The sequence below is a fragment of the Ranitomeya imitator genome, chromosome 2 (genome assembly GCF_032444005.1).
Source record: "Ranitomeya imitator isolate aRanImi1 chromosome 2, aRanImi1.pri, whole genome shotgun sequence".
In the NCBI taxonomy this organism is placed as follows: Eukaryota; Metazoa; Chordata; class Amphibia; order Anura; family Dendrobatidae; genus Ranitomeya; species Ranitomeya imitator.
In genome coordinates, this window is record NC_091283.1 from 22,435,173 (window position 1) to 22,463,172 (window position 28,000).

Consider the following 28,000-nt stretch of genomic DNA (forward strand, 5'->3'; position numbering starts at 1 on the left):
TCTTACATGATTTTATACTATTTATTACTTATAATTTTTTACAGGTATTCACGTAAGTTATGAGTATTTGTTTGTTGTCCTTTAGTTTTGCTTTTTTTATGTTATTGGAATTTTTTTTCTTTCATGTCCCTGATTTGTAGGTCATGAACTTTCTCCATTTTTGTTCGATTTCCGGTTTATTTCTTTGTGGCTTTTGTCATTTGTTGCCGTCTGATTGGAGCTTTGTTCTTATGTTCTGTTCTGTTGTGTTTTATTTGTAATGTATCACAGCTATTGTCATGTAAAGTATTTTTATTTTATTTAATAAAAGACCTGGAGTATAAGACAAGATGTAACAGCAGAATAGTGAGTGCAGCTCTGGAGGTGACTGGAGGATGGATGATGTACCATGCTTTGCACTGCCGCTCATTCTTATGTCGTGCAGATCAGCTATAGCTTGGCGCAGCGTCACTTTTTGCTGTGCAGCCGGCAGTTCTTGATAAAGGCCGAGTTGGTGGGCAGCGCCGGCGGCTTGGTCTTGCTGTCTTGGCCGGAGATGTGGAGCACTGGAGTGATGAATTCGGAGCTGCCCCCGCTGGTGACGCAGCACGGACACTGCGGCGCGGCCCCCTTGCCCTTGGGGTGATCCAGGTTGTGCTCCTGCGATATCTGCAGGCTGATCTGGTGCATGTTGTGCAGGATGGCGGACCACATGAGGGGGTGCGGGGAGGTGCCGGTGGTCACGGTCTCCTCGTAGCATTGCTTATAAAGCTCCTGCATCTTTTTCTCTATGAAACCATTCAGAACAGAGTTAGAGAAGGGCGCGGAGGGCAGGATTTGGCTATCTACACTGGGCGGCCCCTCTCCTCCCAGGAGCCCCCCAGGATTCTCCCTCGGAGGACTGCTGCTGTCAATGTCGGCTGAGAGCAGCACCGGGCCGTCCTCGCAGTCCGCGTCCAGGATGCACCCGGAGTCCACTTTATGGAGGATGTGATCGCCGGCGATGTGCAGGTCGGGGTAGTTCTTGTAGATGCTGCCGTACGGACTGGACCACGACGTGTAGAGATCCAGGGAGACGTCACTGACCGCCTGGCGCCTGGGGATGCACAACGCTTGCGATGGCGCAACGGGGGGCTCAGCGGGATGTGGCGGATCCAGTCCATGATCCCTGCAGGCCGTGCCCCCCGCACACTGCGCCGGTGACTTCTCCTCCCCTTCTTCCTCCTGCTCCTTAATGTCCAGCAGCCCTCTGTAGATCGCTGTGCAGAGGAACGACTCCGACAACATGGCGGCCACTGCGATAGTCTGCGGAGAAACAAGATGGCGAGGACTGAGCACAAAGCAATACGTGACGGATATAATATATATTAGATGGCGCCCCACCCTGGAGACATCCACATAGTGCAGCCTCAGAGGGCGACAGCGTGCAGAAGAACATCACATTACCGCCATGTCTGGATGAGCAGAGGAAGGGTTAACAGGCAGCCATCTAATATCAGACTGCCCAGTATTACCTACATTACAGAACTGGCCACCATCATCTCCAGGTCACCTACTGCCACAGATGCTATGCTGGGACTCATAGTCCTCCCTGTGTCAATGAATGATTCATCCATGCTTGCTCCCTCCTTGCATCATCTGACGTTTAGTTCTTTTTTTCTAAATGTTCCTCTTTCCAGTAATATCTTTATCCATTTATGAGAAATAGGAAGTGAAACATATCAGGAGCAGCTCAACCGCAGAGCGAATGTGGGGTCCGCGCTGCGCTACAGTCACCACGTACAAAGAAAGACCATGCAAAACGGATAAATGGTCTGCAGCAAGTTTTGGACCTGCAGGTAAATTGCTGGTGTGAGATAAGCTCCCTGTTGGTTTATTAGATGTGGCATAAACCAATTTTAAGCACAAAATAAACACGGCCCTCTGGGCAAAACAGCAAAACAAACCGGTAGCACTAGATACAGTCATGGCCAAAAGTATTGACACCCCTGCAATTCTGTCAGATAATACTCATTTTCTTCCGTAAATGATTGCAAACACAAATTATTTGTTATTATTATCTTCATTTAATTTGTCTTAAATGAAAAAACACAAAAAGAATTGTCCTAAAGCCAAATTGGCTATAATTCCACACCAAACATAAAAAAGGGGGTGGACAAAAGTATTGGCACTGTTCGAAAAATCATGTGATGCTTCTCTAATTTGTGTAAGTAACGGCACCTGTAACTTCCCTGTGGCACCTAACAGGTGTTGGCAATAACTAAATCACACTTGCAGCCAGTTGACATGGATTAAAGTTGACTCAACCTCTGTCCTGTGTCCTTGTGTGCACCACATTGAGAATAGAGAAAAGAAAGAAGACCAAAGAACTATCTGAGGACTTGAGAAACCAAATTGTGAGGAAGCATGAGCAATCTCAAGGCTACAAGTCCATCTCCAAAGACCTGAATGTTCCTGTGTCTACCGTGCGCAGTGTCATCAAGAAGTGTAAAGCCCATGGCACTGTGGCTAACCTCCCTAGATGTGGACGGAAAAGAAAAATTGACAAGAGATTTCAACGCAAGATTGTGCGGTTGGATAAAGAACCTCGACTAACATCCAAACAAGTTCAAGCTGCCCTGCAGTCCGAGGGTACAACAGTGTCAACCCGTACTATCCGTCGGCGTCTGAATGAAAAGGGACTGTATGGTAGGAGGCCCAGGAAGACCCCACTTCTTACCCCAAGACATAGAAAAGCCAGGCTGGAGTTTGCCAAAACTTACCTGAAAAAGCGTTTTGGAAGAATGTTCTCTGGTCAGATGAGACAAAAGTAGAGCTTTTTGGGCATAGGCATCAACATAGAGTTTACAGGAGAAAAAAAGTCATTCAAAGAAAAGAACACAGTCCCTACAGTCAAACATGGCGGAGGTTCCCTGATGTTTTGGGGTTGCTTTGCTGCCTCTGGCACTGGACTGCTTGACCGTGTGCATGGCATTATGAAGTCTGAAGACTACCAACAAATTTTGCAGCATAATGTAGGGCCCAGTGGGAGAAAGCTGGGTCTCCCTCTGAGGTCATGGGTCTTCCAGCAGGACAATGACCCAAAACACACTTCAAAAAGCACTAGAAAATGGTTTGAGAGAAAGCACTGGAGACTTCTAAGGTGGCAGCAATGAGTCCAGACCTGAATCCCATAGAACACCTGTGGAGAGATCTAAAAATGGCAGTTTGGAGAAGGCGCCCTTCAAATAACAGGGACCTGGAGCAGTTTGCCAAAGAAGAATGGTCTAAAATTCCTGCAGAGCATTGTAAGAAACTCATTGATGGTTACCGGAAGCAGTTGGTCGCAGTTATTTTGGCTAAAGGTTGTGCAACCAAGAATTAGGCTAAGGGTGCCAATACTTTTGTCTGGCCCATTTTTGGAGTTTTGTGTGAAATGATCAATGTTTTGCTTTTTGCTTCATTCTCTTTTGTGTTTTTTCATTTAAGACAAATTAAATAAAGATAATAATAGCAAAGAATTTGTGTTTGCAATCATTTTCAGGAAGAAACTGAGTATTATCTGACAGAATTGCAGGGGTGTCAATACTTTTGGCCATGATTGTACACACCTTGCATTAGTGGGGATCAGCCCACTCAGGGTTAGCAGGACCCACAGTTCAGGCATTAACAGACACACACCAGATCTCTGGAGTGTTCCTCTACAGCCACTGACACCCTCCTGCCTTTGGTGGCCAGCTACTTAAGCCACAGACCATGTGACTCGTCCGCACATATGACTGATCACATGACTGTGACATCACACAGGTCCTATCAGCACACAGCGGTGCCCGCTCTGCAGGTGGAGATAACGTGGACACATCCCTCCCACTCCATGGATGTCCACATAAAAACCTTAGCTGAAAGTTCACAGCACATTGTGTGCTGGAGGAAAATTACATCACTGACACCATTAAGCGTAGTGACACATATGGGGATCCTACAGTACCAGTGACTTTGGCAAAACAGAGATACATGATAAGATCCTGTCTGCAGCCACCACTAGGGGGAGCTCCCTGTATACAGAGATACATGATAAGATCCTGTCTGCAGCCACCACTAGGGGGAGCTCCCTGTATACAGAGATACATGATAAGATCCTGTCTGCAGCCACCACTAGGGGAGCTCCCTGTATACAGAGATACATGATAAGATCCTGTCTGCAGCCACCACTAGGGGTAGCTCCCTGTATATAGAGATACATGATAAGATTCTGTCTGCAGCCACCACTAGGGGAAGCTCCCTGTATACAGAGATACATGATAAGCTCCTGTCTGCAGCCACCACTAGGGGGAGCTCCCTGTATACAGAGATACATGATAAGATCCTGTCTGCAGCCACCACTAGGGGGAGCTCCCTGTACACAGAGATACATGATAAGATCCTGTCTGCAGCCACCACTAGGGGGAGCTCCCTGTATACAGAGATACATGATAAGATTTTGTCTGCAGTCACCACTAGGGGGAGCTCCCTGTATACAGAGATACATGATAAGATTTTGTCTGCAGCCACCACTAGGGGGAGCTCCCTGTATACAGAGATACATGATAAGATCCTGTCTGCAGTCACCACTAGAGGGAGCTCCCTGTATACAGAGATACATGATAAGATCCTGTCTGCAGTCACCACTAGAGGGAGCTCCCTGTATACAGAGATACATGATAAGATCCTGTCTGCAGCTACCACTGGGGGGAGCTCCCTGTATATAGAGATACATGATAAGATTCTGTCTGCAGTCACCACTAGGGGGAGCTCCCTGTATACAGAGATACATGATAAGATTCTGTCTGCAGTCACCACTAGGGGGAGCTCCCTGTATACAGAGATACATGATAAGATTTTGTCTGCAGCCACCACTAGGGGGAGCTCCCTGTATACAGAGATACATAAGATCCTGTCTGCAGCTACCACTGGGGGGAACTCCCTGTATATAGAGATACATGATAAGATCCTGTCTGCAGTCACCACTAGGGGGAGCTCCTTGTATACAGAGATACATGATAAGATTCTGTCTGCAGTCACCACTAGGGGGAGCTCCCTGTATACAGAAATACATGATAAGATTCTGTCTGCAGCCACCACTAGGGGGAGCTCCCTGTATACAGAGATACATGATAAGATTCTGTCTGCAGTCACCACTAGGGGGAGCTCCCTGTATACAGAGATACATAATATCTGTCCGCAGTCACCACTGGGGGAGCTCCCTGTATACAGAGATACATGATAAGATCCTGTCTGCAGTCACCACTAGGTGGAGCTCCCTGTATACAGAGATACATAAGATTCTGTCTGCAGCCACCACTAGGGGGAGTTCCCTATATTCAGAGATACATGATAAGATCCTGTCTGCAGCCACCACTAGGGGGAGCTCCCTGTATATAGAGATACATAAGATCCTGTCTGCAGCCACCACTAGGGGGAGCTCCCTGTATACAGAGATACATGATAAGATCCTGTCTGCAGCCACCACTAGGGGGAGCTCCCTGTATATAGAGATACATGATAAGATTCTGTCTGCAGTCACCACTAGGGGGAGCTCCCTGTATACAGAGATACATGATAAGATTTTGTCTGCAGCCACCACTAGGGGGAGCTCCCTGTATACAGAGATACATAAGATCCTGTCTGCAGCCACCACTAGGGGGAGCTCCCTGTATATAGAGATACATGATAAGATTCTGTCTATAGTCACCACTAGGGGGAGCTCCCTGTATACAGAGATACATGATAAGATTCTGTCTGCAGCCACCACTAGGGGGAGCTCCCTGTATACAGAGATACATGATAAGATTCTGTCTGCAGCCACCACTAGGGGGAGCTCCCTGTATATAGAGATACATGATAAGATTCTGTCTGCAGTCACCACTAGGGGGAGCTCCCTGTATACAGAGATACATGATAAGATTTTGTCTGCAGCCACCACTAGGGGGAGCTCCCTGTATACAGAGATACATAAGATCCTGTCTGCAGCCACCACTGGGGGGAGCTCCCTGTATATAGAGATACATGATAAGATTCTGTCTATAGTCACCACTAGGGGGAGCTCCCTGTATACAGAGATACATGATAAGATTCTGTCTGCAGCCACCACTAGGGGGAGCTCCCTGTATACAGAGATACATGATAAGATTCTGTCTGCAGCCACCACTAGGGGAAGCTCCCTGTATATAGAGATACATGATAAGATTCTGTCTGCAGTCACCACTAGGGGGAGCTCCCTGTATACAGAGATACATAATATCTGTCCGCAGTCACCACTGGGGGAGCTCCCTGTATACAGAGATACATGATAAGATCCTGTCTGCAGTCACCACTAGGTGGAGCTCCCTGTATACAGAGATACATAAGATTCTGTCTGCAGCTACCACTAGGGGGAGTTCCCTATATTCAGAGATACATGATAAGATCCTGTCTGCAGCCACCACTAGGGGGAGCTCCCTGTATACAGAGATACATAAGATCCTGTCTGCAGCCACCACTAGGGGGAGCTCCCTGTATACAGAGATACATGATAAGATCCTGTCTGCAGCCACCACTAGGGGGAGCTCCCTGTATATAGAGATACATGATAAGATTCTGTCTGCAGTCACCACTAGGGGGAGCTCCCTGTATATAGAGATACATGATAAGATTCTGTCTGCAGTCACCACTAGGGGGAGCTCCCTGTATACAGAGATACATGATAAGATTTTGTCTGCAGCCACCACTAGGGGGAGCTCCCTGTATACAGAGATACATAAGATCCTGTCTGCAGCTACCACTGGGGGGAGCTCCCTGTATATAGAGATACATGATAAGATTCTGTCTGCAGTCACCACTAGGGGGAGCTCCCTGTATACAGAGATACATGATAAGATTCTGTCTGCAGCCACCACTAGGGGGAGCTCCCTGTATATAGAGATACATGATAAGATTCTGTCTGCAGTCACCACTAGGGGGAGCTCCCTGTATACAGAGATACATAATATCTGTCCGCAGTCACCACTGGGGGAGCTCCCTGTATACAGAGATACATGATAAGATCCTGTCTGCAGTCACCACTAGGTGGAGCTCCCTGTATACAGAGATACATAAGATTCTGTCTGCAGCCACCACTAGGGGGAGTTCCCTATATTCAGAGATACATGATAAGATCCTGTCTGCAGCCACCACTAGGGGGAGCTCCCTGTATACAGAGATACATGATAAGATCCTGTCTGCAGCCACCACTAGGGGGAGCTCCCTGTATACAGACATACATGATAAGATCCTGTCTGCAGCCACCACTAGGGGGAGCTCCCTGTATACAGAGATACATGATAAGATCCTGTCTGCAGCCACCACTAGGGGGAGCTCCCTGTATACAGACATACATGATAAGATCCTGTCTGCAGCCACCACTAGGGGGAGCTCCCTGTATACAGAGAAACATGATAAGATCCTGTCTGCAGCCACCACTAGGGGGAGCTCCCTGTATACAGAGATACATAAGATCCTGTCTGCAGCCACCACTAGGGGGAGCTCCCTGTATATAGAGATACATGATAAGATTCTGTCTGCAGTCACCACTAGGGGGAGCTCCCTGTATATAGAGATACATGATAAGATTCTGTCTGCAGTCACCACTAGGGGGAGCTCCCTGTATACAGAGATACATGATAAGATTTTGTCTGCAGCCACCACTAGGGGGAGCTCCCTGTATACAGAGATACATAAGATCCTGTCTGCAGCTACCACTGGGGGGAGCTCCCTGTATATAGAGATACATGATAAGATTCTGTCTGCAGTCACCACTAGGGGGAGCTCCCTGTATACAGAGATACATGATAAGATTCTGTCTGCAGTCACCACTAGGGGGAGCTCCCTGTATACAGAGATACATAATATCTGTCCGCAGTCACCACTGGGGGAGCTCCCTGTATACAGAGATACATGATAAGATCCTGTCTGCAGTCACCACTAGGTGGAGCTCCCTGTATACAGAGATACATAAGATTCTGTCTGCAGCTACCACTAGGGGGAGTTCCCTATATCCAGAGATACATGATAAGATCCTGTCTGCAGCCACCACTAGGGGGAGCTCCCTGTATACAGAGATACATGATAAGATCCTGTCTGCAGCCACCACTAGGGGGAGCTCCCTGTATACAGAGAAACATGATAAGATCCTGTCTGCAGCCACCACTAGGGGGAGCTCCCTGTATACAGAGATACATAAGATCCTGTCTGCAGCCACCACTAGGGGGAGCTCCCTGTATATAGAGATACATGATAAGATTCTGTCTGCAGTCACCACTAGGGGGAGCTCCCTGTATATAGAGATACATGATAAGATTCTGTCTGCAGTCACCACTAGGGGGAGCTCCCTGTATACAGAGATACATGATAAGATTTTGTCTGCAGCCACCACTAGGGGGAGCTCCCTGTATACAGAGATACATAAGATCCTGTCTGCAGCTACCACTGGGGGGAGCTCCCTGTATATAGAGATACATGATAAGATTCTGTCTGCAGTCACCACTAGGGGGAGCTCCCTGTATACAGAGATACATGATAAGACTCTGTCTGCAGCCACCACTAGGGGGAGCTCCCTGTATATAGAGATACATGATAAGATTCTGTCTGCAGTCACCACTAGGGGGAGCTCCCTGTATACAGAGATACATAATATCTGTCCGCAGTCACCACTGGGGGAGCTCCCTGTATACAGAGATACATGATAAGATCCTGTCTGCAGTCACCACTAGGTGGAGCTCCCTGTATACAGAGATACATAAGATTCTGTCTGCAGCTACCACTAGGGGGAGTTCCCTATATTCAGAGATACATGATAAGATCCTGTCTGCAGCCACCACTAGGGGGAGCTCCCTGTATACAGAGATACATAAGATCCTGTCTGCAGCCACCACTAGGGGGAGCTCCCTGTATACAGAGATACATGATAAGATCCTGTCTGCAGCCACCACTAGGGGGAGCTCCCTGTATATAGAGATACATGATAAGATTCTGTCTGCAGTCACCACTAGGGGGAGCTCCCTGTATATAGAGATACATGATAAGATTCTGTCTGCAGTCACCACTAGGGGGAGCTCCCTGTATACAGAGATACATGATAAGATTTTGTCTGCAGCCACCACTAGGGGGAGCTCCCTGTATACAGAGATACATAAGATCCTGTCTGCAGCTACCACTGGGGGAGCTCCCTGTATACAGAGATACATGATAAGATTCTGTCTGCAGTCACCACTAGGGGGAGCTCCCTGTATACAGAGATACATGATAAGATTCTGTCTGCAGTCACCACTAGGGGGAGCTCCCTGTATACAGAGATACATAATATCTGTCCGCAGTCACCACTGGGGGAGCTCCCTGTATACAGAGATACATGATAAGATCCTGTCTGCAGTCACCACTAGGTGGAGCTCCCTGTATACAGAGATACATAAGATTCTGTCTGCAGCTACCACTAGGGGGAGTTCCCTATATTCAGAGATACATGATAAGATCCTGTCTGCAGCCACCACTAAGGGGAGCTCCCTGTATACAGAGATACATAAGATCCTGTCTGCAGCCACCACTAGGGGGAGCTCCCTGTATACAGAGATACATGATAAGATCCTGTCTGCAGCCACCACTAGGGGGAGCTCCCTGTATATAGAGATACATGATAAGATTCTGTCTGCAGTCACCACTAGGGGGAGCTCCCTGTATATAGAGATACATGATAAGATTCTGTCTGCAGTCACCACTAGGGGGAGCTCCCTGTATACAGAGATACATGATAAGATTTTGTCTGCAGCCACCACTAGGGGGAGCTCCCTGTATACAGAGATACATAAGATCCTGTCTGCAGCTACCACTGGGGGGAGCTCCCTGTATATAGAGATACATGATAAGATTCTGTCTGCAGTCACCACTAGGGGGAGCTCCCTGTATACAGAGATACATGATAAGATTCTGTCTGCAGCCACCACTAGGGGGAGCTCCCTGTATATAGAGATACATGATAAGATTCTGTCTGCAGTCACCACTAGGGGGAGCTCCCTGTATACAGAGATACATAATATCTGTCCGCAGTCACCACTGGGGGAGCTCCCTGTATACAGAGATACATGATAAGATCCTGTCTGCAGTCACCACTAGGTGGAGCTCCCTGTATACGTAGATACATAAGATTCTGTCTGCAGCCACCACTAGGGGGAGTTCCCTATATTCAGAGATACATGATAAGAGCCTGTCTGCAGCCACCACTAGGGGGAGCTCCCTGTATACAGAGATACATGATAAGATCCTGTCTGCAGCCACCACTAGGGGGAGCTCCCTGTATACAGAGATACATGATAAGATCCTGTCTGCAGCCACCACTAGGGGGAGCTCCCTGTATACAGAGATACATGATAAGATCCTGTCTGCAGTCACCACTAGGTGGAGCTCCCTGTATACAGAGATACATAAGATTCTGTCTGCAGCCACCACTAGGGGGAGCTCCCTGTATACAGAGATACATGATAAGATCCTGTCTGCAGCCACCACTAGGGGGAGCTCCTTGTATACAAAGATACAGGATAAGATCCTGTCTGCAGTCACCACTAGGGGGAGCTCCCTGTATACAGAGCTACATGATAAGATCCTGTCTGCAGCCACCACTAGAGGGAGCTCCCTGTATACAGAGATGTATGATAAGATCCTGTCTGCAGCCACCACTAGGGGGAGCTCCTTGTATACAGAGATGTATGATAAGATCCTGTCTGCAGTCACCACTAGGGGGAGCTAGTTCCCTGAAAAATGCCCACAGGAAAATTTCCCACATGAAAAATGCTCACAGGAAAAATGCCCACAGGAAAATTGCCCACACGGAAAATTGCCCACATGGAAAATTGCCAATTGCAGCATCACAAAGTTTCAGATCTATGATATTTGAGGTGAAAGGTGAGGATGTTCACTGTTATGACCTGGTGGTCAGGACAATAATGGACCTGGTGGTTAAGAGCACACGGAAAGACCTGATAGTTACTGATAATAAAGGACGAGCTCTGGGACGTGGGAACTCTGCTGACCGCAATCCCTAATCCTATCAAACACACTAGAAATAGCCGTGGATTGCGCCTAACGCTCCCTATGCAACTCGGCACAGCCTAAGGAACTAGCTAGCCCTGAAGATAGAAAAATAAAGAAATACCGCGCTATAACCGCCCCTCTGAGGAGGCTACTAGTGCATGAATACCCTATTGGTATATATAAGACCAACTGGCTGCGGGCCCAAAGTGAAAGTGAAAGTACAAATAAAGTGCAAGCTTATATTATGCCCCTAATTGGCACCTGGTTCCACAGCACAATCTAGCTCCAACAGTATTAATATTTACTCACATCTACCTGCTTAAGGGTAGAGAATTACCTACTTCAACCGCCGGGTTGATGAGGCTGGCGTGCAGGGGTCCCGTGGCGTTCCTATACAGCGGGTGGGGCGGAAGAAATGCTTTGGCCGCAGGGTGGATGTGACCGGCGTGCAGGGTTGCTGCGCCGCTCCGGATCAGCGGGTAGGACGGAGGAGGTGTGGGCGGTGCAGAGCCAGCGGCGCCCCGGCCGGTAGCGATACTGGATGCACGCAAGAAACAGGACGGTGGCCGATACCAGTCGGCCACTCGACCTGGCAGTGACGTCACTAGCTATGGAAGCAGCGAAGGGTCAGTTTCAACCAACGCGTTTCGAGGTGGGACGCACCTCTTCGTCAGGGTTACGGACCCTTCCCTGTGAAGCCACATATATTGATGTAAACTAATTACCTCCGCCCCCTCACCTTAACCCTTTGCAAGCCTGATTAACCTATCGGTATATTGTGAGCTGTCCTTCATAGATACTCTTTCCTATTAATGAGGTCAATCGGTCCTTTTTATTGATCTAATAATATATATAAAAAAGAGAGCTAAATTTTATTACCATACATTTAAGACTACAAATAGACAACAGTAAATAATAATAGCTATAAATACTATAAATACTAAAAATACTATAAAAATGCACATACGTGCAATTGGTTGAGTGAACAGTAATTCATTAAAAAGACAACAAACTGCTATGATATTGATATAAACACTAGAAAAAAATATATATATATGAATAAAGATAAAAATAAAGATAAAAATAAAAATAAACATGTATAGAAGTAGGAGAACTGGGGTGCAAAAATTACTGTAACTTAGTGTGCGCACATTTGTAAATATATATATACACACATTTTCTATCGGATATGCATCCCAGGGATACCAGATCTCCATACTTGAATGTGGTTAAAAGGCATATAGCTCTAGCTCATGATTGAGGCCATTAGGGGCCAAACTATCCAACATAAAAATCCATTCGGATTCCTTCCTGGACATCTGCTTGATAAAATCACCCCCTCTCCAATTAGGATGGACTATCTGGATGCCACAAAAACTCATACTTTTAAGAGATTGTTTATGCTTTTCTTTAAAGTGGCGCGAGAGTGGATGCCCCATAAAACCTTTTAAGATGTTCTTACAATGCTCCTTTAAACGGATACTAAGATGCCGTTTAGTGCGGCCCACATACAATTTATTGCATGCACATTGTATGATGTAAATTACCCCCTTTGAATTGCATGATAAATCATCTCTAATAGTGAACACTCTTGTTCCATACGCATTGGAGAAGGCAGACTGCTTATCTTTTTTGAAAGTGGTATGCGTGCAAGCGAAGCACGTTCCACAGGGAAAAAAGCCTGTTTTAGTTGTTGCTGCACTAGAATGGTTACCTCGTCCATTTGAACCTATCATTTTGGTTGTAGGGGCTATAAGCTGACCTAATGATTGAGATTTTCTATATATAAATTTGGGAATAATAGGTAGAAAATCTCCTATTACCTTATCTTGCCTCAAAATTGACCAGTGTTTCCGTATAATTCCCACAAATTTTTTATGATTAGCATGGTATCGTGTGATGAAGGGTAAATTAGAAATCTGGTCCTTCAGGTCTACCTCCTTATTATTATTTACGTTCTTATTATTTGCCTTTTTCAACAGAGATTCCCTTGGTAGGATAGCCACGTCGTATTGTGCTTTTTCCAGCAAGGATTTTGTGTAACCCTTATCCATAAATTGCTGAGTTAAATGATTGGCTTCTTGATTGTAGTCTACCATATTAGAGCAATTCCGTCTAATTCTAGTATATTGGCTCTTAGGTACGTTAGCTAGCCACACTGGTAGATGACAACTAGTAATGTGAATAAAGCTATTAGAGTCTACCTCTTTGCGGTGACATTTAGTGTGCAATTGGTTATTGTCCACATAGATATTTAAGTCCAAGAAATTTATGTTAGTTGTACTAATGTTTGGGGTAAATTCCAGGCCATACTGGTTGCTGTTGAGGCCTGCAATGAATTTGTCCAGATCAGATTGCAGGCCATCCCAGATAAAAAGGATGTCATCTATAAAGCGGCGCCATATAACTAGGCCTGGATGTAATAGGCCTTCTGACATAATATGTGACTCCTCCCATTTGGCAACGTATATATTTGCATAACTTGGTGCGAAGCGCGTCCCCATGGCGGTCCCCCATGTTTGTAAATAGTGTTGGTCCTCATACACAAAGAAATTGTGTTGCAGTATAAATTTAATGCAATCCAAGATGTATTGAATTTGGGTTTGGGTGTAAGTGCCTAAGGAGCCAAGAAAATATTCCGCTGCCTCGCAACCTTTCTCCTGATTGATAACTGTGTACAGAGATTTGATGTCCAGGGTTCCCAGTATGTACCTCTTATTCCATTTAATTTCCTTCAAAATTTCCAAAGTATGTCCTGTATCTTTTAGGTATGCTGGAATAAGTTGCATACATTTTTGTAAATGTACATCCACATATCGTGATAAGTTGGCGGTCAAGTTGTTAATTCCAGATATAATCGGCCTGCCAGGTGGATGTGTTTGATCCTTATGTATCTTTGGAATATGGTAGAACACCGCCTTACTGGGATTCTTGTTTAAAATGTAATGATACTCCTTTGTGTTCAGGATGCCTCTTGATTTACCTTTATACGCCAATGCACTTAGTTTAATAATATACTGGGTGGTTGGGTCATATCTTAATTTCTTATATGTAATGGGATCACTTAGGAGTCGTAACGACTCCTGATGGTACATGGAGTGATCCAAAATTACAATGCCCCCACCCTTGTCAGCTGGTCTGACAACAATGTTATTATTCGTTTGTAGATCTTTTATTGCTTTTCTTTCCTGTGAATTCAAATTATTCGGTAGATATTGCATGTTTTTAGTGTTATATTTCCTTATATCTCTTGAGACCAACATGTCAAAGGAATGAAAAGCTTTGGAATACTCCTGTATTGGGTGAAAGGTAGATGCATTGGCCAGAGACGTATGTACATATTCAGTAGTATTACACAGTCTAACATCCGTAGATATATGCTCCTTTTTCAAGAAGTACTTTTTGAGGGCCAGATTGCGGAGGTATTTTTTCATGCTAATATATAGCTCAAAGGGTTTGGCCTGTTTGGTTGGGGCAAATTTTAGCCCCTTCTGCAGCAGTGAAATCTCATTCCCAGATAGTTGGTGTGAGCTGAGATTATACACATGCTGGGGATTATTAATTACTTTATCTGATTTCTTTTTGGAGAGTTTGCCCCCTCTTTTCCCTCTTTTTGCCTTTGTTTTGGAAATTTGGCCTGGAAAAAATCCCGATTAATTTGTGATTGAGTGAATGTGGTTTTATTTTTCTTATAAGTTGCGCCAATTTTGGCTGTACTCGTATTCTTGCTTATTACTTTATTTAAGCGTCCTTGGTTGGATTTTGCATTCAAACCCGCATCATTCATAATGACAGAAGATGCATTGGTAGCTACTTTTCTTGCTGTGGTGATATGTTTTTTATTTGGAATATGTCCCTTATCCACCCTTATATTAATTGGTGTTTTCCTGGCTGGGATCTGCTCCCTAAATTCCGAGTTTTCCATGCATAATAAAGGTGAAAACCGATTATTAGAACAAATGGGAGTGTTGTCACATAGAGTGTATGAACATCCCGGAGATCCCCCTTCAGTATTAATAATCAGGTCAGTAAAATTATTACTAGTTCGACTGATATTCCTATTTCTGGAAACCGGTGTATATTGCGTAGAATTAGACTCGGCATAAATGGAGAATTCCATTGAAGTATTACAAGTTGGACTAGGTGACAGAATATATTCATCTACCGTAATGAGTCTATCCTCAGATGTAATACTGACATTATTCACTGATGCGGGTGGATTTGGGATCCAACTCTGGGGGACATTGTCTCTACGGAATTTAGACATTTTTTTGTTTATGATTTCCTTTTCTTTAACTCTTAATCTTTGGAGAATATTATCAGCAAGCTCCTCATCATCCTGTGTGAGATTGCAGGACTCTAATTCTTTAAAAATGTTATTAATTTGAGACCCAATCTTGGTCATATTTTGGGTGCGCTTGCTTATAATAAACTCTAGGGCCTGACGCGAAAAACCTTGAAACATCAGATCCCATTCATCCCGTATAACAGGGTCCCCGAAATCACCTGCAAGACTTTTATATATTACCAGGCCCTTAGGAATAATATGGGCCTGTAAATATTTTTCAAGTGAGGCTATCTCCCACATGTCCCTCATTTCAGCATTAAGCATTTTTTCCAAGTTTTTTAGTAGGTCTCTGCTATAATAGAGGTCAGGGGGTGTGGGGTTCTTAGTGGCGAACTGCTCTTTAATAAATGCCAGTCGTTGGTTTCTATCCTTGGCTAGAATATTCATAGTCATGGTGCAGCTGCCTGAATGTGGAGGCACAAAACAAAAATAAAATATACTCAACCAATGACCACACTGGCGCTGCACTGCTATGAATCCAAGAGGAGAGAGGGAAAGAACAAATAAATAAAAATTACAGAAAAGCAGCTGGTACTTAGGCAGGGGTTGTGCCGACCTCTGTCAATAAACTAAATAGCAATGAACAAACACAAAAAAATACCGCGCTATAACCGCCCCTCTGAGGAGGCTACTAGTGCATGAATACCCTATTGGTATATATAAGACCAACTGGCTGCGGGCCCAAAGTGAAAGTGAAAGTACAAATAAAGTGCAAGCTTATATTATGCCCCTAATTGGCACCTGGTTCCACAGCACAATCTAGCTCCAACAGTATTAATATTTACTCACATCTACCTGCTTAAGGGTAGAGAATTACCTACTTCAACCGCCGGGTTGATGAGGCTGGCGTGCAGGGGTCCCGTGGCGTTCCTATACAGCGGGTGGGGCGGAAGAAATGCTTTGGCCGCAGGGTGGATGTGACCGGCGTGCAGGGTTGCTGCGCCGCTCCGGATCAGCGGGTAGGACGGAGGAGGTGTGGGCGGTGCAGAGCCAGCGGCGCCCCGGCCGGTAGCGATACTGGATGCACGCAAGAAACAGGACGGTGGCCGATACCAGTCGGCCACTCGACCTGGCAGTGACGTCACTAGCTATGGAAGCAGCGAAGGGTCAGTTTCAACCAACGCGTTTCGAGGTGGGACGCACCTCTTCGTCAGGGTTACGGACCCTTCCCTGTGAAGCCACATATATTGATGTAAACTAATTACCTCCGCCCCCTCACCTTAACCCTTTGCAAGCCTGATTAACCTATCGGTATATTGTGAGCTGTCCTTCATAGATACTCTTTCCTATTAATGAGGTCAATCGGTCCTTTTTATTGATCTAATAATATATATAAAAAAGAGAGCTAAATTTTATTACCATACATTTAAGACTACAAATAGACAACAGTAAATAATAATAGCTATAAATACTATAAATACTAAAAATACTATAAAAATGCACATACGTGCAATTGGTTGAGTGAACAGTAATTCATTAAAAAGACAACAAACTGCTATGATATTGATATAAACACTAGAAAAAAATATATATATATATGAATAAAGATAAAAATAAAGATAAAAATAAAAATAAACATGTATAGAAGTAGGAGAACTGGGGTGCAAAAATTACTGTAACTTAGTGTGCGCACATTTGTAAATATATATATACACACATTTTCTATCGGATATGCATCCCAGGGATACCAGATCTCCATACTTGAATGTGGTTAAAAGGCATATAGCTCTAGCTCATGATTGAGGCCATTAGGGGCCAAACTATCCAACATAAAAATCCATTCGGATTCCTTCCTGGACATCTGCTTGATAAAATCACCCCCTCTCCAATTAGGATGGACTATCTGGATGCCACAAAAACTCATACTTTTAAGAGATTGTTTATGCTTTTCTTTAAAGTGGCGCGAGAGTGGATGCCCCATAAAACCTTTTAAGATGTTCTTACAATGCTCCTTTAAACGGATACTAAGATGCCGTTTAGTGCGGCCCACATACAATTTATTGCATGCACATTGTATGATGTAAATTACCCCCTTTGAATTGCATGATAAATCATCTCTAATAGTGAACACTCTTGTTCCATACGCATTGGAGAAGGCAGACTGCTTATCTTTTTTGAAAGTGGTATGCGTGCAAGCGAAGCACGTTCCACAGGGAAAAAAGCCTGTTTTAGTTGTTGCTGCACTAGAATGGTTACCTCGTCCATTTGAACCTATCATTTTGGTTGTAGGGGCTATAAGCTGACCTAATGATTGAGATTTTCTATATATAAATTTGGGAATAATAGGTAGAAAATCTCCTATTACCTTATCTTGCCTCAAAATTGACCAGTGTTTCCGTATAATTCCCACAAATTTTTTATGATTAGCATAATAAGAACGTAAATAATAATAAGGAGGTAGACCTGAAGGACCAGATTTCTAATTTACCCTTCATCACACGATACCATGCTAATCATAAAAAATTTGTGGGAATTATACGGAAACACTGGTCAATTTTGAGGCAAGATAAGGTAATAGGAGATTTTCTACCTATTATTCCCAAATTTATATATAGAAAATCTCAATCATTAGGTCAGCTTATAGCCCCTACAACCAAAATGATAGGTTCAAATGGACGAGGTAACCATTCTAGTGCAGCAACAACTAAAACAGGCTTTTTTCCCTGTGGAACGTGCTTCGCTTGCACGCATACCACTTTCAAAAAAGATAAGCAGTCTGCCTTCTCCAATGCGTATGGAACAAGAGTGTTCACTATTAGAGATGATTTATCATGCAATTCAAAGGGGGTAATTTACATCATACAATGTGCATGCAATAAATTGTATGTGGGCCGCACTAAACGGCATCTTAGTATCCGTTTAAAGGAGCATTGTAAGAACATCTTAAAAGGTTTTATGGGGCATCCACTCTCGCGCCACTTTAAAGAAAAGCATAAACAATCTCTTAAAAGTATGAGTTTTTGTGGCATCCAGATAGTCCATCCTAATTGGAGAGGGGGTGATTTTATCAAGCAGATGTCCAGGAAGGAATCCGAATGGATTTTTATGTTGGATAGTTTGGCCCCTAATGGCCTCAATCATGAGCTAGAGCTATATGCCTTTTAACCACATTCAAGTATGGAGATCTGGTATCCCTGGGATGCATATCCGATAGAAAATGTGTGTATATATATATTTACAAATGTGCGCACACTAAGTTACAGTAATTTTTGCACCCCAGTTCTCCTACTTCTATACATGTTTATTTTTATTTTTATCTTTATTTTTATCTTTATTCATATATATATATATTTTTTTCTAGTGTTTATATCAATATCATAGCAGTTTGTTGTCTTTTTAATGAATTACTGTTCACTCAACCAATTGCACGTATGTGCATTTTTATAGTATTTTTAGTATTTATAGTATTTATAGCTATTATTATTTACTGTTGTCTATTTGTAGTCTTAAATGTATGGTAATAAAATTTAGCTCTCTTTTTTATATATATTATTAGATCAATAAAAAGGACCGATTGACCTCATTAATAGGAAAGAGTATCTATGAAGGACAGCTCACAATATACCGATAGGTTAATCAGGCTTGCAAAGGGTTAAGGTGAGGGGGCGGAGGTAATTAGTTTACATCAATATATGTGGCTTCACAGGGAAGGGTCCGTAACCCTGACGAAGAGGTGCGTCCCACCTCGAAACGCGTTGGTTGAAACTGACCCTTCGCTGCTTCCATAGCTAGTGACGTCACTGCCAGGTCGAGTGGCCGACTGGTATCGGCCACCGTCCTGTTTCTTGCGTGCATCCAGTATCGCTACCGGCCGGGGCGCCGCTGGCTCTGCACCGCCCACACCTCCTCCGTCCTACCCGCTGATCCGGAGCGGCGCAGCAACCCTGCACGCCGGTCACATCCACCCTGCGGCCAAAGCATTTCTTCCGCCCCACCCGCTGTATAGGAACGCCACGGGACCCCTGCACGCCAGCCTCATCAACCCGGCGGTTGAAGTAGGTAATTCTCTACCCTTAAGCAGGTAGATGTGAGTAAATATTAATACTGTTGGAGCTAGATTGTGCTGTGGAACCAGGTGCCAATTAGGGGCATAATATAAGCTTGCACTTTATTTGTACTTTCACTTTCACTTTGGGCCCGCAGCCAGTTGGTCTTATATATACCAATAGGGTATTCATGCACTAGTAGCCTCCTCAGAGGGGCGGTTATAGCGCGGTATTTTTTTGTGTTTGTTCATTGCTATTTAGTTTATTGACAGAGGTCGGCACAACCCCTGCCTAAGTACCAGCTGCTTTCCTGTAATTTTTATTTATTTGTTTTTTCCCTCTCTCCTCTTGGATTCATAGCAGTGCAGCGCCAGTGTGGTCATTGGTTGAGAAAAATAAAGCCTACCTTGCCTCAGAGAAATTCCCCAAAGGAAAAGGCAGCCCCCCACATATAATGACTGTGAGTAAAGATGAAAATACAAACACAGAGATGAAATAGATTTAGCAAAGTGAGGCCCGACTTACTGAACAGACCGAGGATAGGAAAGGTTACTTTGCGGTCAGCACAAAAACCTACAAAAAGACCACGCAGAGGGCGCAAAAAGACCCTCCACACCGACTCACGGTGCGGAGGCACTCCCTCTGCATCCCAGAGCTTCCAGCAAGCAAGACAACAATAAAAATAGCAAGCTGGACAGAAAAATAGCAAACCAAAGAAATACAAGCTGGAACTTAGCTTCTGCTGGGAAGACAGGTCACAAGAACGATCCAGGAGTGAACTAGACCAATACTGGAACATTGACAGGTGGCATGGAGCAAAGATCTAAGTAGAGTTAAATAGAGCAGCCAGCTAACGAATTAACCTCGTCACCTGTGGAAGGAAACTCAGAAACACCCACCAGAGGAAGCCCATGGACAGAACCAGCCGAAGTACCATTCATGACCACAAGAGGGAGCCCGACAACAGAATTCACAACAGTTCACATGATGTGTGATTTACAGCTGACCTAGTGCAAAACTGCAAACATGCTGAAGATCTGTGGTTTGTAGTAGTCTGTCATTATCAGCAATAGATCTAGTCTGCTCTCATCTCTCACTGATTCTGCCTTAAGGTACCGTCACACATAACGATATCGTTAATGATATAGTTGCTTTTTGTGACGTAGCAACGATATCGTTAACAAAATCGTTATGCGTGACAGCGACCAACGATCAGGCTCCTGCTTGGAGATCGTTGGTCGCTGGGGAATGATCAGGACTTTCTTCGCTGGATCTCCCGCTGACATCGCTGAATCAGCGTGTGTGACGCCGATTCAGCGATGTCTTCACTGGTAACCAGGGTAAACATCGGGTTACTAAGTGCAGGGCCGCGCTTAGTAACCCGATGTTTACCCTGGTTACCATTGTAAAAGTAAAAAAAAAAACACTACATACTTACATTCCTGTCGCGTCCCCCAGTGTCAGCGCCGGCCGGCCGTAAAGCACAGCACAGCGGTGACGTCACCGCTCTGCTTTCCGGCCGGCGCTTACACAGTGCAGGGAAGCTGAGGCTGGGGGACGCGACAGGAATGTGAGTATGTAGTGTTTTTTTTTTTTACTTTTACAATGGTAACCAGGGTAAACATCGGGTTACTAAGCGCGGCCCTGCCCTTAGTAACCCGATGTTTACCCTGGTTACCCGGGGACTTCGGCATCGATGGTCGCTGGAGAGCTGTCTGTGTGACAGCTCTCCAGCGACCACACAATTACTTACCAACGATCACGGCCAGGTCGTATCGCTGGTCGTGATTGTTGGTAAATCGTTAAGTGTAACGGTACCTTTACTCCTCCCACCAGCCCAGAACAGCAGCAGTGTGATCCAGAGGAGCCATCACTGCTATCAGTACCCCCAAAAGAATCACTGTATTATCTGTGGAGTTACATGGGACTGCAGGTCACATTTAATACATTATCATCTCAGTGGGTGCCCACCAAAAGCAGGGTGCTGCTGGCTGAGATAGATGGTCCTGGAAGCCCAGAAGGCACCGCAGAAAGGTGAGATTCTGTCAGAATCTGTCAGAGAAGTGGAAGTGCCATAGCAGCTCCGCTCTCCCATTGACTTCAGTGGCCGTGAATCTGGCGCCTGCACTTCCTTCCCTGTCCTCTTATGACTACCGAGAGTAAGAGTGAACAGACCCTACCTAGTTATGTATCATACACATATACTGCAGGTGCAGGCAGGCAAAGGATGGAAGGAAATGCAGAGTGGATTTGAAGAAGGGTCTCTAGGCCCAGACACCCCACAATGAGAGTGGAATAAGGGTCTCTAGGCCCAGACACACCACAATGAGAGTGGAATAAGGGTCTCTAGGCCCAGACACACCACAATGAGAGTGGAATAAGGGTCTCTAGGCCCAGACACACCGCACTGAGAGTGGAATAAGGGTCTCTAGGCCCAGACATACCGCACTGAGAGTGGAATAAGGGTCTCTAGGCCCAGACACACCGCACTGAGAGTGGAATAAGGGTCTCTAGGCCCACACACACCACAATGAGAGTGGAATAAGGGTCTCTAGGCCCAGACACACCGCACTGAGAGTGGAATAAGGGTCTCTAGGCTCATACACACTGCACTGAGAGTGGAATAAGGGTCTCTAGGCCCAGACACACCACAATGAGAGTGGAATAAGGGTCTCTAGACCCAGACACACCACAATGAGAGTGGAATAAGGGTCTCTAGGACCAAACACACCACAATGAGAGTGGAATAAGGGTCTCTAGGACCAAACACACCGCACTGAGTGTGGAATAAGGGTCTCTAGGCCCAGACACACCACAATGAGAGTGGAATAAGGGTCTCTAGGACCAAACACACCGCACTGAGAGTGGAATAAGGGTCTCTAGGCTCATAAACACTGCACTGAGAGTGGAATAAGAGTCTGTAGGCCCAGACACACCACAATGAGAGTGGAATTATTGTTAGCACAGTGGAATGACAAGAACAGAATCCGTACTTTGGGACTAGGGATGAGTGAACCGAACCTGTAGAACCTGGAGAAGTAAACTGGGCCCAGAGACATTTGTTGAAATCCATTCTGCATTTTCTTTGCTGCCTGTGTTGTGCTCTATTGTATTTCAATGGAGCCCATGGAAGTCAAGGACAATCACCCGGCTGCTAATTATTTGCAGGTGTGCAATGATTGTTTAATAAACTTGTTATTGTTGTTATTAGACCTCCTTAATAAACTGTTCTTAATAAACTTGTCAGCAGTTTTTTGTGTGGGCAATTTTTGCAGACATTCTTCTGTGCTGCAGAGCTTCTCACCTATAATTCTATACTATTCTCTGTTCTGCAGAGCATCTCACGTATACCTGCATACTATCCCCCTGCCCTGCAGAGCATTTAACCTATATCTCTTTGCTATTCTCTGCCCTGCAGAGCATCTCACCTATAATTCTATATTATTCTTCTGCCCTGCAGAGCATCTCACGTATACCTGCATACTATCCCCCTGTCCTGCAGAGCAATTAACCTATAGGTCTTTCCTATTCTCTGTCCTGCAGAGCATCTCACCTATAATTATTTATTATTCTGCCCTGCAGGGCATCTCATGTATACATGCATATACTATCCCCCTGTCCTACAGAGCATTTAACCTATAATTCAGCCTGTGGGCAATTTTCTGTGGGCATTCTTCACCTTGCACCTCAAATATCATGGATCTGAAACTTTGTGATGCTGCAATTGACAATTTTCCGTGTGGGCAATTTTCCATGTGGGCAATTATCCTGTGGGCAATTTTCTGGTCACCGAGATACAATACAGACCAAAAGTTTGGATACAACTTCTCATTTAAAGATTTTTCTGTATTTTCATGACTATGAAAATTGTAAATTCACACTGAAGGCATCAAAACTATGAATTAACACATGTGGAATTATATACTTAACAAAAAAGTGTGAAACAACTGAAAATATGTCTTATATTCTAGGTTCTTCAAAGTAGCCACCATTTGCTTTGATGACTGCTTTGCACACTCTTGGCATTCTCTTGATGAGCTTCAAGAGGTAGTCACCGGGAATGGTTTTCACTTCACAGGTGTGCCCTATCAGGTTTAATAAGTGGGATTTCTTGCCTTATAATTGGGGTTGGGACCATTAGTTGTGTTGTGCAGAAGTCTGGTGGATACACAGCTGATAGTCCTACTGAATAGACTGTTAGAATTTGTATTATGGCAAGAAAAAAGCAGCTAAGTAAAGAAAAACGAGTGGCCATCATTACTTTAAGAAATGAAGGTCAGGCAGTCCGAAAGATTGGGAAAAGTTTGAAAGTGTCCCCAAGTGCAGTTGCAAAAACCATCAAGCGCTACAAGGAAACTGGCTCATATGAGGACCGCCCCAGGAAAGGAAGACCAAGAGTCACCTCTGCTTCTGAGGATAAGTTTATCCGAGTCACCAGCCTCAGGAATCACAGGTTAACAGCAGCTCAGATTAGAGACCAGGTCAATGCCCCACAGAGTTCTAGCAGCAGACACATCTCTACAACAACTGTTAGGAGGAGACTTTGTGCAGCAGGCCTTCATGGTAAAATAGCTGCTAAGAAACCACTGCTAAGGACAGGCAACAAGCAGAAGAGACTTGTTTGGGCTAAAGAACACAAGGAATGGACATTAGACCAGTGGAAATCTGTGCTTTGGTCTGATGAGTCCAAATTTGAGATCTTTGGTTCCAACCACCATGTCTTTGTGCGATGCAGAAAAGGTGAACGGATGGACTCTACATGCCTGGTTCCCCCCGTGAAGCATGGAGGAGGAGGTGTGATGGTGTGGGGGGGGCTTTGCTGGTGACACTGTTGGGGATTTATTAAAAATTGAAGGCATACTGAACCAGCATGGCTACCACAGCATCTTGCAGCGGCATGCTATTCCATCCGGTTTGCATTTAGTTGGACCATCATTTATTTTTCAACAGGACAATGACCCCAAACACACCTCCAGGCTGTGTAAGGGCTATTTGACCAAGGAGGAGAGTGATGGGGTGCTACGCCAGATGACCTGGCCTCCACAGTCACCAGACCTGAACCCAACCGAGATGGTTTGGGGTGAGCTGGACCGCAGAGTGAAGGCAAAAGGGCCAACAAGTGCTAAGCATCTTTGGGAACTCCTTCAAGACTGTTGGAAGACCATTCCCGGTGACTACCTCTTGAAGCTCATCAAGAGAATGCCAAGAGTGTACAAAGCAGTCATCAAAGCAAAAGGTGGCTACTTTGAAGAACCTAGAATATAAGACATATTTTCAGTTGTTTCACACTTTTTTGTTAAGTATATAATTCCACGTGTTAATTCATAGTTTTGATGCCTTCAGTGTGAATGTACAATTTTCATAGTCATGAAAATACAGAAAAATCTTTAAATGAGGTGTGTCCAAACTTTTGGTCTGTACTGTACGTGATAAGATCCTGTCTGCAGCCACCACTAGGGGGAGCTCCCTGAATACAGAGATACATGATAATTCTGTCTGCAGCCACCACTAGGGGGAGATCCCTGTATACAGAGATACATGATAAGATCCTGTCTGCAGCCACCACTAGGGGGAGCTCCCTGTATACAGAGATACATAAGATCCTGTCTGCAGCCACCACTAGGGGGAGCTCCCTGTATACAGAGATACCTAGTGGTAACTGCAGACAGGATCTTATCATGTATCTCTGTATACAGGGAGCTCCCCTAGTGGTGGCTGCAGACAGGATCTTATGTATCTCTGTATACAGGGAGCTCCCCCTAGTGGTGGCTGCAGACAGGATCTTATCATGTATCTCTGTATACAGGGAGCTCCCCCTAGTGGTGACTGCAGGCAGGATCTTATCATGTATCTCTGTATACAGGGAGCTCCCCCTAGTGGTGACTGCAGACAGAATCTTATCATGTATCTCTGTATACAGGGAGCCCCCTAGTGGTGACTGCAGACAGAATCTTATCATGTATCTCTGTATACAGGGAGCTCCCCCTAGTGGTGGCTGCAGACAGGATCTTATCATGTATCTCTGTATACAGGGAGCTCCCCCTAGTGGTGACTGCAGGCAGGATCTTATCATGTATCTCTGTATACAGGGAGCTCCCCCTAGTGGTGACTGCAGACAGAATCTTATCATGTATCTCTGTATACATGGAGCTCCCCCTAGTGGTGACTGCAGACAGGATCTTATCATGTATCGCTGTATACAGGGAGCTCCCCCTAGTGGTGGATGCAGACATAATCTTATCATGTATCTCTGTATATAGGGAGCTCCCCCTAGTGATGGCTGCAGACAGAACCTTATCATATATCTCTGTATACAGGGAGCTCCCCCTAGTGGTGGCTGCAGACAGGATCTTATCATGTATCTCTGTATACAGGGAGCTCCCCCTAGTGATGGCTGCAGACAGAACCTTATCATGTATCTCTGTATACACGGAGCTCCCCCTAGTGGTGGCTGCAGACAGAACCTTATCATGTATCTCTGTATACAGGGAGCTCCCCCTAGTGATGGCTGCAGACAGGATCTTATCATGTATCTCTGTATATAGGGAGCTCCCCCTAGTGGTGGCTGCAGACAGGATCTTATCATGTATCGCTGTATACAGGGAGCTCCCCCTAGTGGTGGCTGCAGACAGGATCTTATCATGTATCTCTGTATACAGGGAGCTCCCCCTAGTGGTGGCTGCAGACAGGATCTTATCATGTATCGCTGTATACAGAGAGCTCCCCCTAGTGGTGGCTGCAGACAGGATCTTATCATGTATCTCTGTATACAGGGAGCTCCCCCTAGTGGTGGCTGCAGACAGGATCTTATCATGTATCTCTGTATACAGAGAGCTCCCCCTAGTGGTGGCTACAGACAGGATCTTAACATGTATCTCTGTATACAGGGAGCTCCCCCTAGTGGTGGCTGCAGACAGGATCTTATCATGTATCTCTGTATACAGGGAGCTCCCCCTAGTGGTGGCTGCAGACAGGATCTTATCATGTATCTCTGTATACAGGGAGCTCCCCCTAGTGGTGACTGCAGGCAGGATCTTATCATGTATCTCTGTATACAGGGAGCTCCCCCTAGTGGTGGCTGCAGACAGGATCTTATCATGTATCTCTGTATACAGGGAGCTTCCCCTAGTGGTGGCTGCAGACAGAATATTATCATGTATCTCTGTATACAGGGAGCTCCCCCTAGTGGTGGCTGCAGACAGAACCTTATCATGTATCTCTGTATACAGGGAGCTCCCCCTAGTGGTGACTGCAGACAGGATCTTATCATGTATCTCTGTATACAGGGAGCTCCCCCTAGTGGTGGCTGCAGACAGGATCTTATCATGTATCTCTGTATACAGGGAGCTCCCCCTAGTGGTGGCTGCAGACAGGATCTTATCATGTATCTCTGTATACAGGGAGCTCCCCCTAGTGGTGGCTGCAGACAGAATATTATCATGTATCTCTGTATACAGGGAGCTCCCCCTAGTGGTGGCTGCAGACAGAATATTATCATGTATCTCTGTATACAGGGAGCTCCCCCTAGTGGTGGCTGCAGACAGAACCTTATCATGTATCTCTGTATACAGGGAGCTCCCCCTAGTGGTGACTGCAGACAGGATCTTATCATGTATCTCTGTATACAGAGAGCTCCCCCTAGTGGTGGCTACAGACAGGATCTTAACATGTATCTCTGTATACAGGGAGCTCCCCCTAGTGGTGGCTGCAGACAGGATCTCATCATGTATCTCTGTATACAGGGAGCTCCCCCTAGTGGTGGCTGCAGACAGGATCGTATCATGTATCTCTGTATACAGGGAGCTCCCCCTAGTGGTGGCTGCAGACAGGATCTTATCATGTATCTCTGTATACAGGGAGCTCCCCCTAGTGGTGGCTGCAGACAGGATCTTATCATGTATCTCTGTATACAGGGAGCTCCCCCTAGTGGTGGCTGCAGACAGGATCGTATCATGTATCTCTGTATACAGGGAGCTCCCCCTAGTGGTGGCTGCAGACAGGATCTTATCATGTATCTCTGTATACAGGGAGCTCCCCCTAGTGGTGGCTGCAGACAGGATCTTATCATGTATCTCTGTATACAGGGAGCTCCCCCTAGTGGTGGCTGCAGACTGAATTTCACATTAGGGGTTTTTATGCTAATTCTCCAGTTCAGTAATTTATGTTTTATTATGTAACCTGCTGATTTGTTACCTGATTCCTCAGTGTAATGCAATCACATAAAGATTTGAAGAGATGTGACATAAATGTCTGGTAGGTGCAGGTCCGTTTCATGACCCTGTGATCACACACCATGCAGAATGGAGGCAGATGAGTGCCAGTTCATCTCCGTGGAGCTGCTGTGATCGCCTCATGCTCTGGATACCTCACCTCTATAAGATGTATGTAATTATCTTACCGTCCGGCGCCGCGCTCCTCGATCATCGGATCGTCCGCCAGCGTCCCCGCTCCATCCTATTCCTCTGAGATCTTCGAGCTTGTGCCGTCATCCATCTCCTGACCTCAAATAACGAGCGCTCAGCACTTCTGCTTTCTATTTTCCAGTTAAAAAGGAGAAGTCTCGTACAACAGATGAAGCGTTGGAATTATAGGTTATTGTAGTGATGTCGTTCTGCGGTGGCAGCGTACATAC

The 28,000-nt window shown here is 45.3% G+C and overlaps 1 protein-coding gene across 1 annotated transcript; it reads right to left on the minus strand.

The window, feature by feature from the left end:
• Positions 1-27,970, minus strand: LOC138661443 (TLR adapter interacting with SLC15A4 on the lysosome-like). The gene is made up of 2 exons (XM_069746126.1): positions 27,767-27,970; positions 1-1,284 (listed from the first exon to the last, which is right to left on the minus strand). The coding sequence occupies exon 2, from the start codon at positions 1,264-1,266 to the stop codon at positions 448-450; it is 819 nt and encodes a 272-aa protein (XP_069602227.1). The 5' UTR covers positions 1,267-1,284; positions 27,767-27,970; the 3' UTR covers positions 1-447.
• Positions 27,971-28,000: the final 30 nt, after the last annotated feature.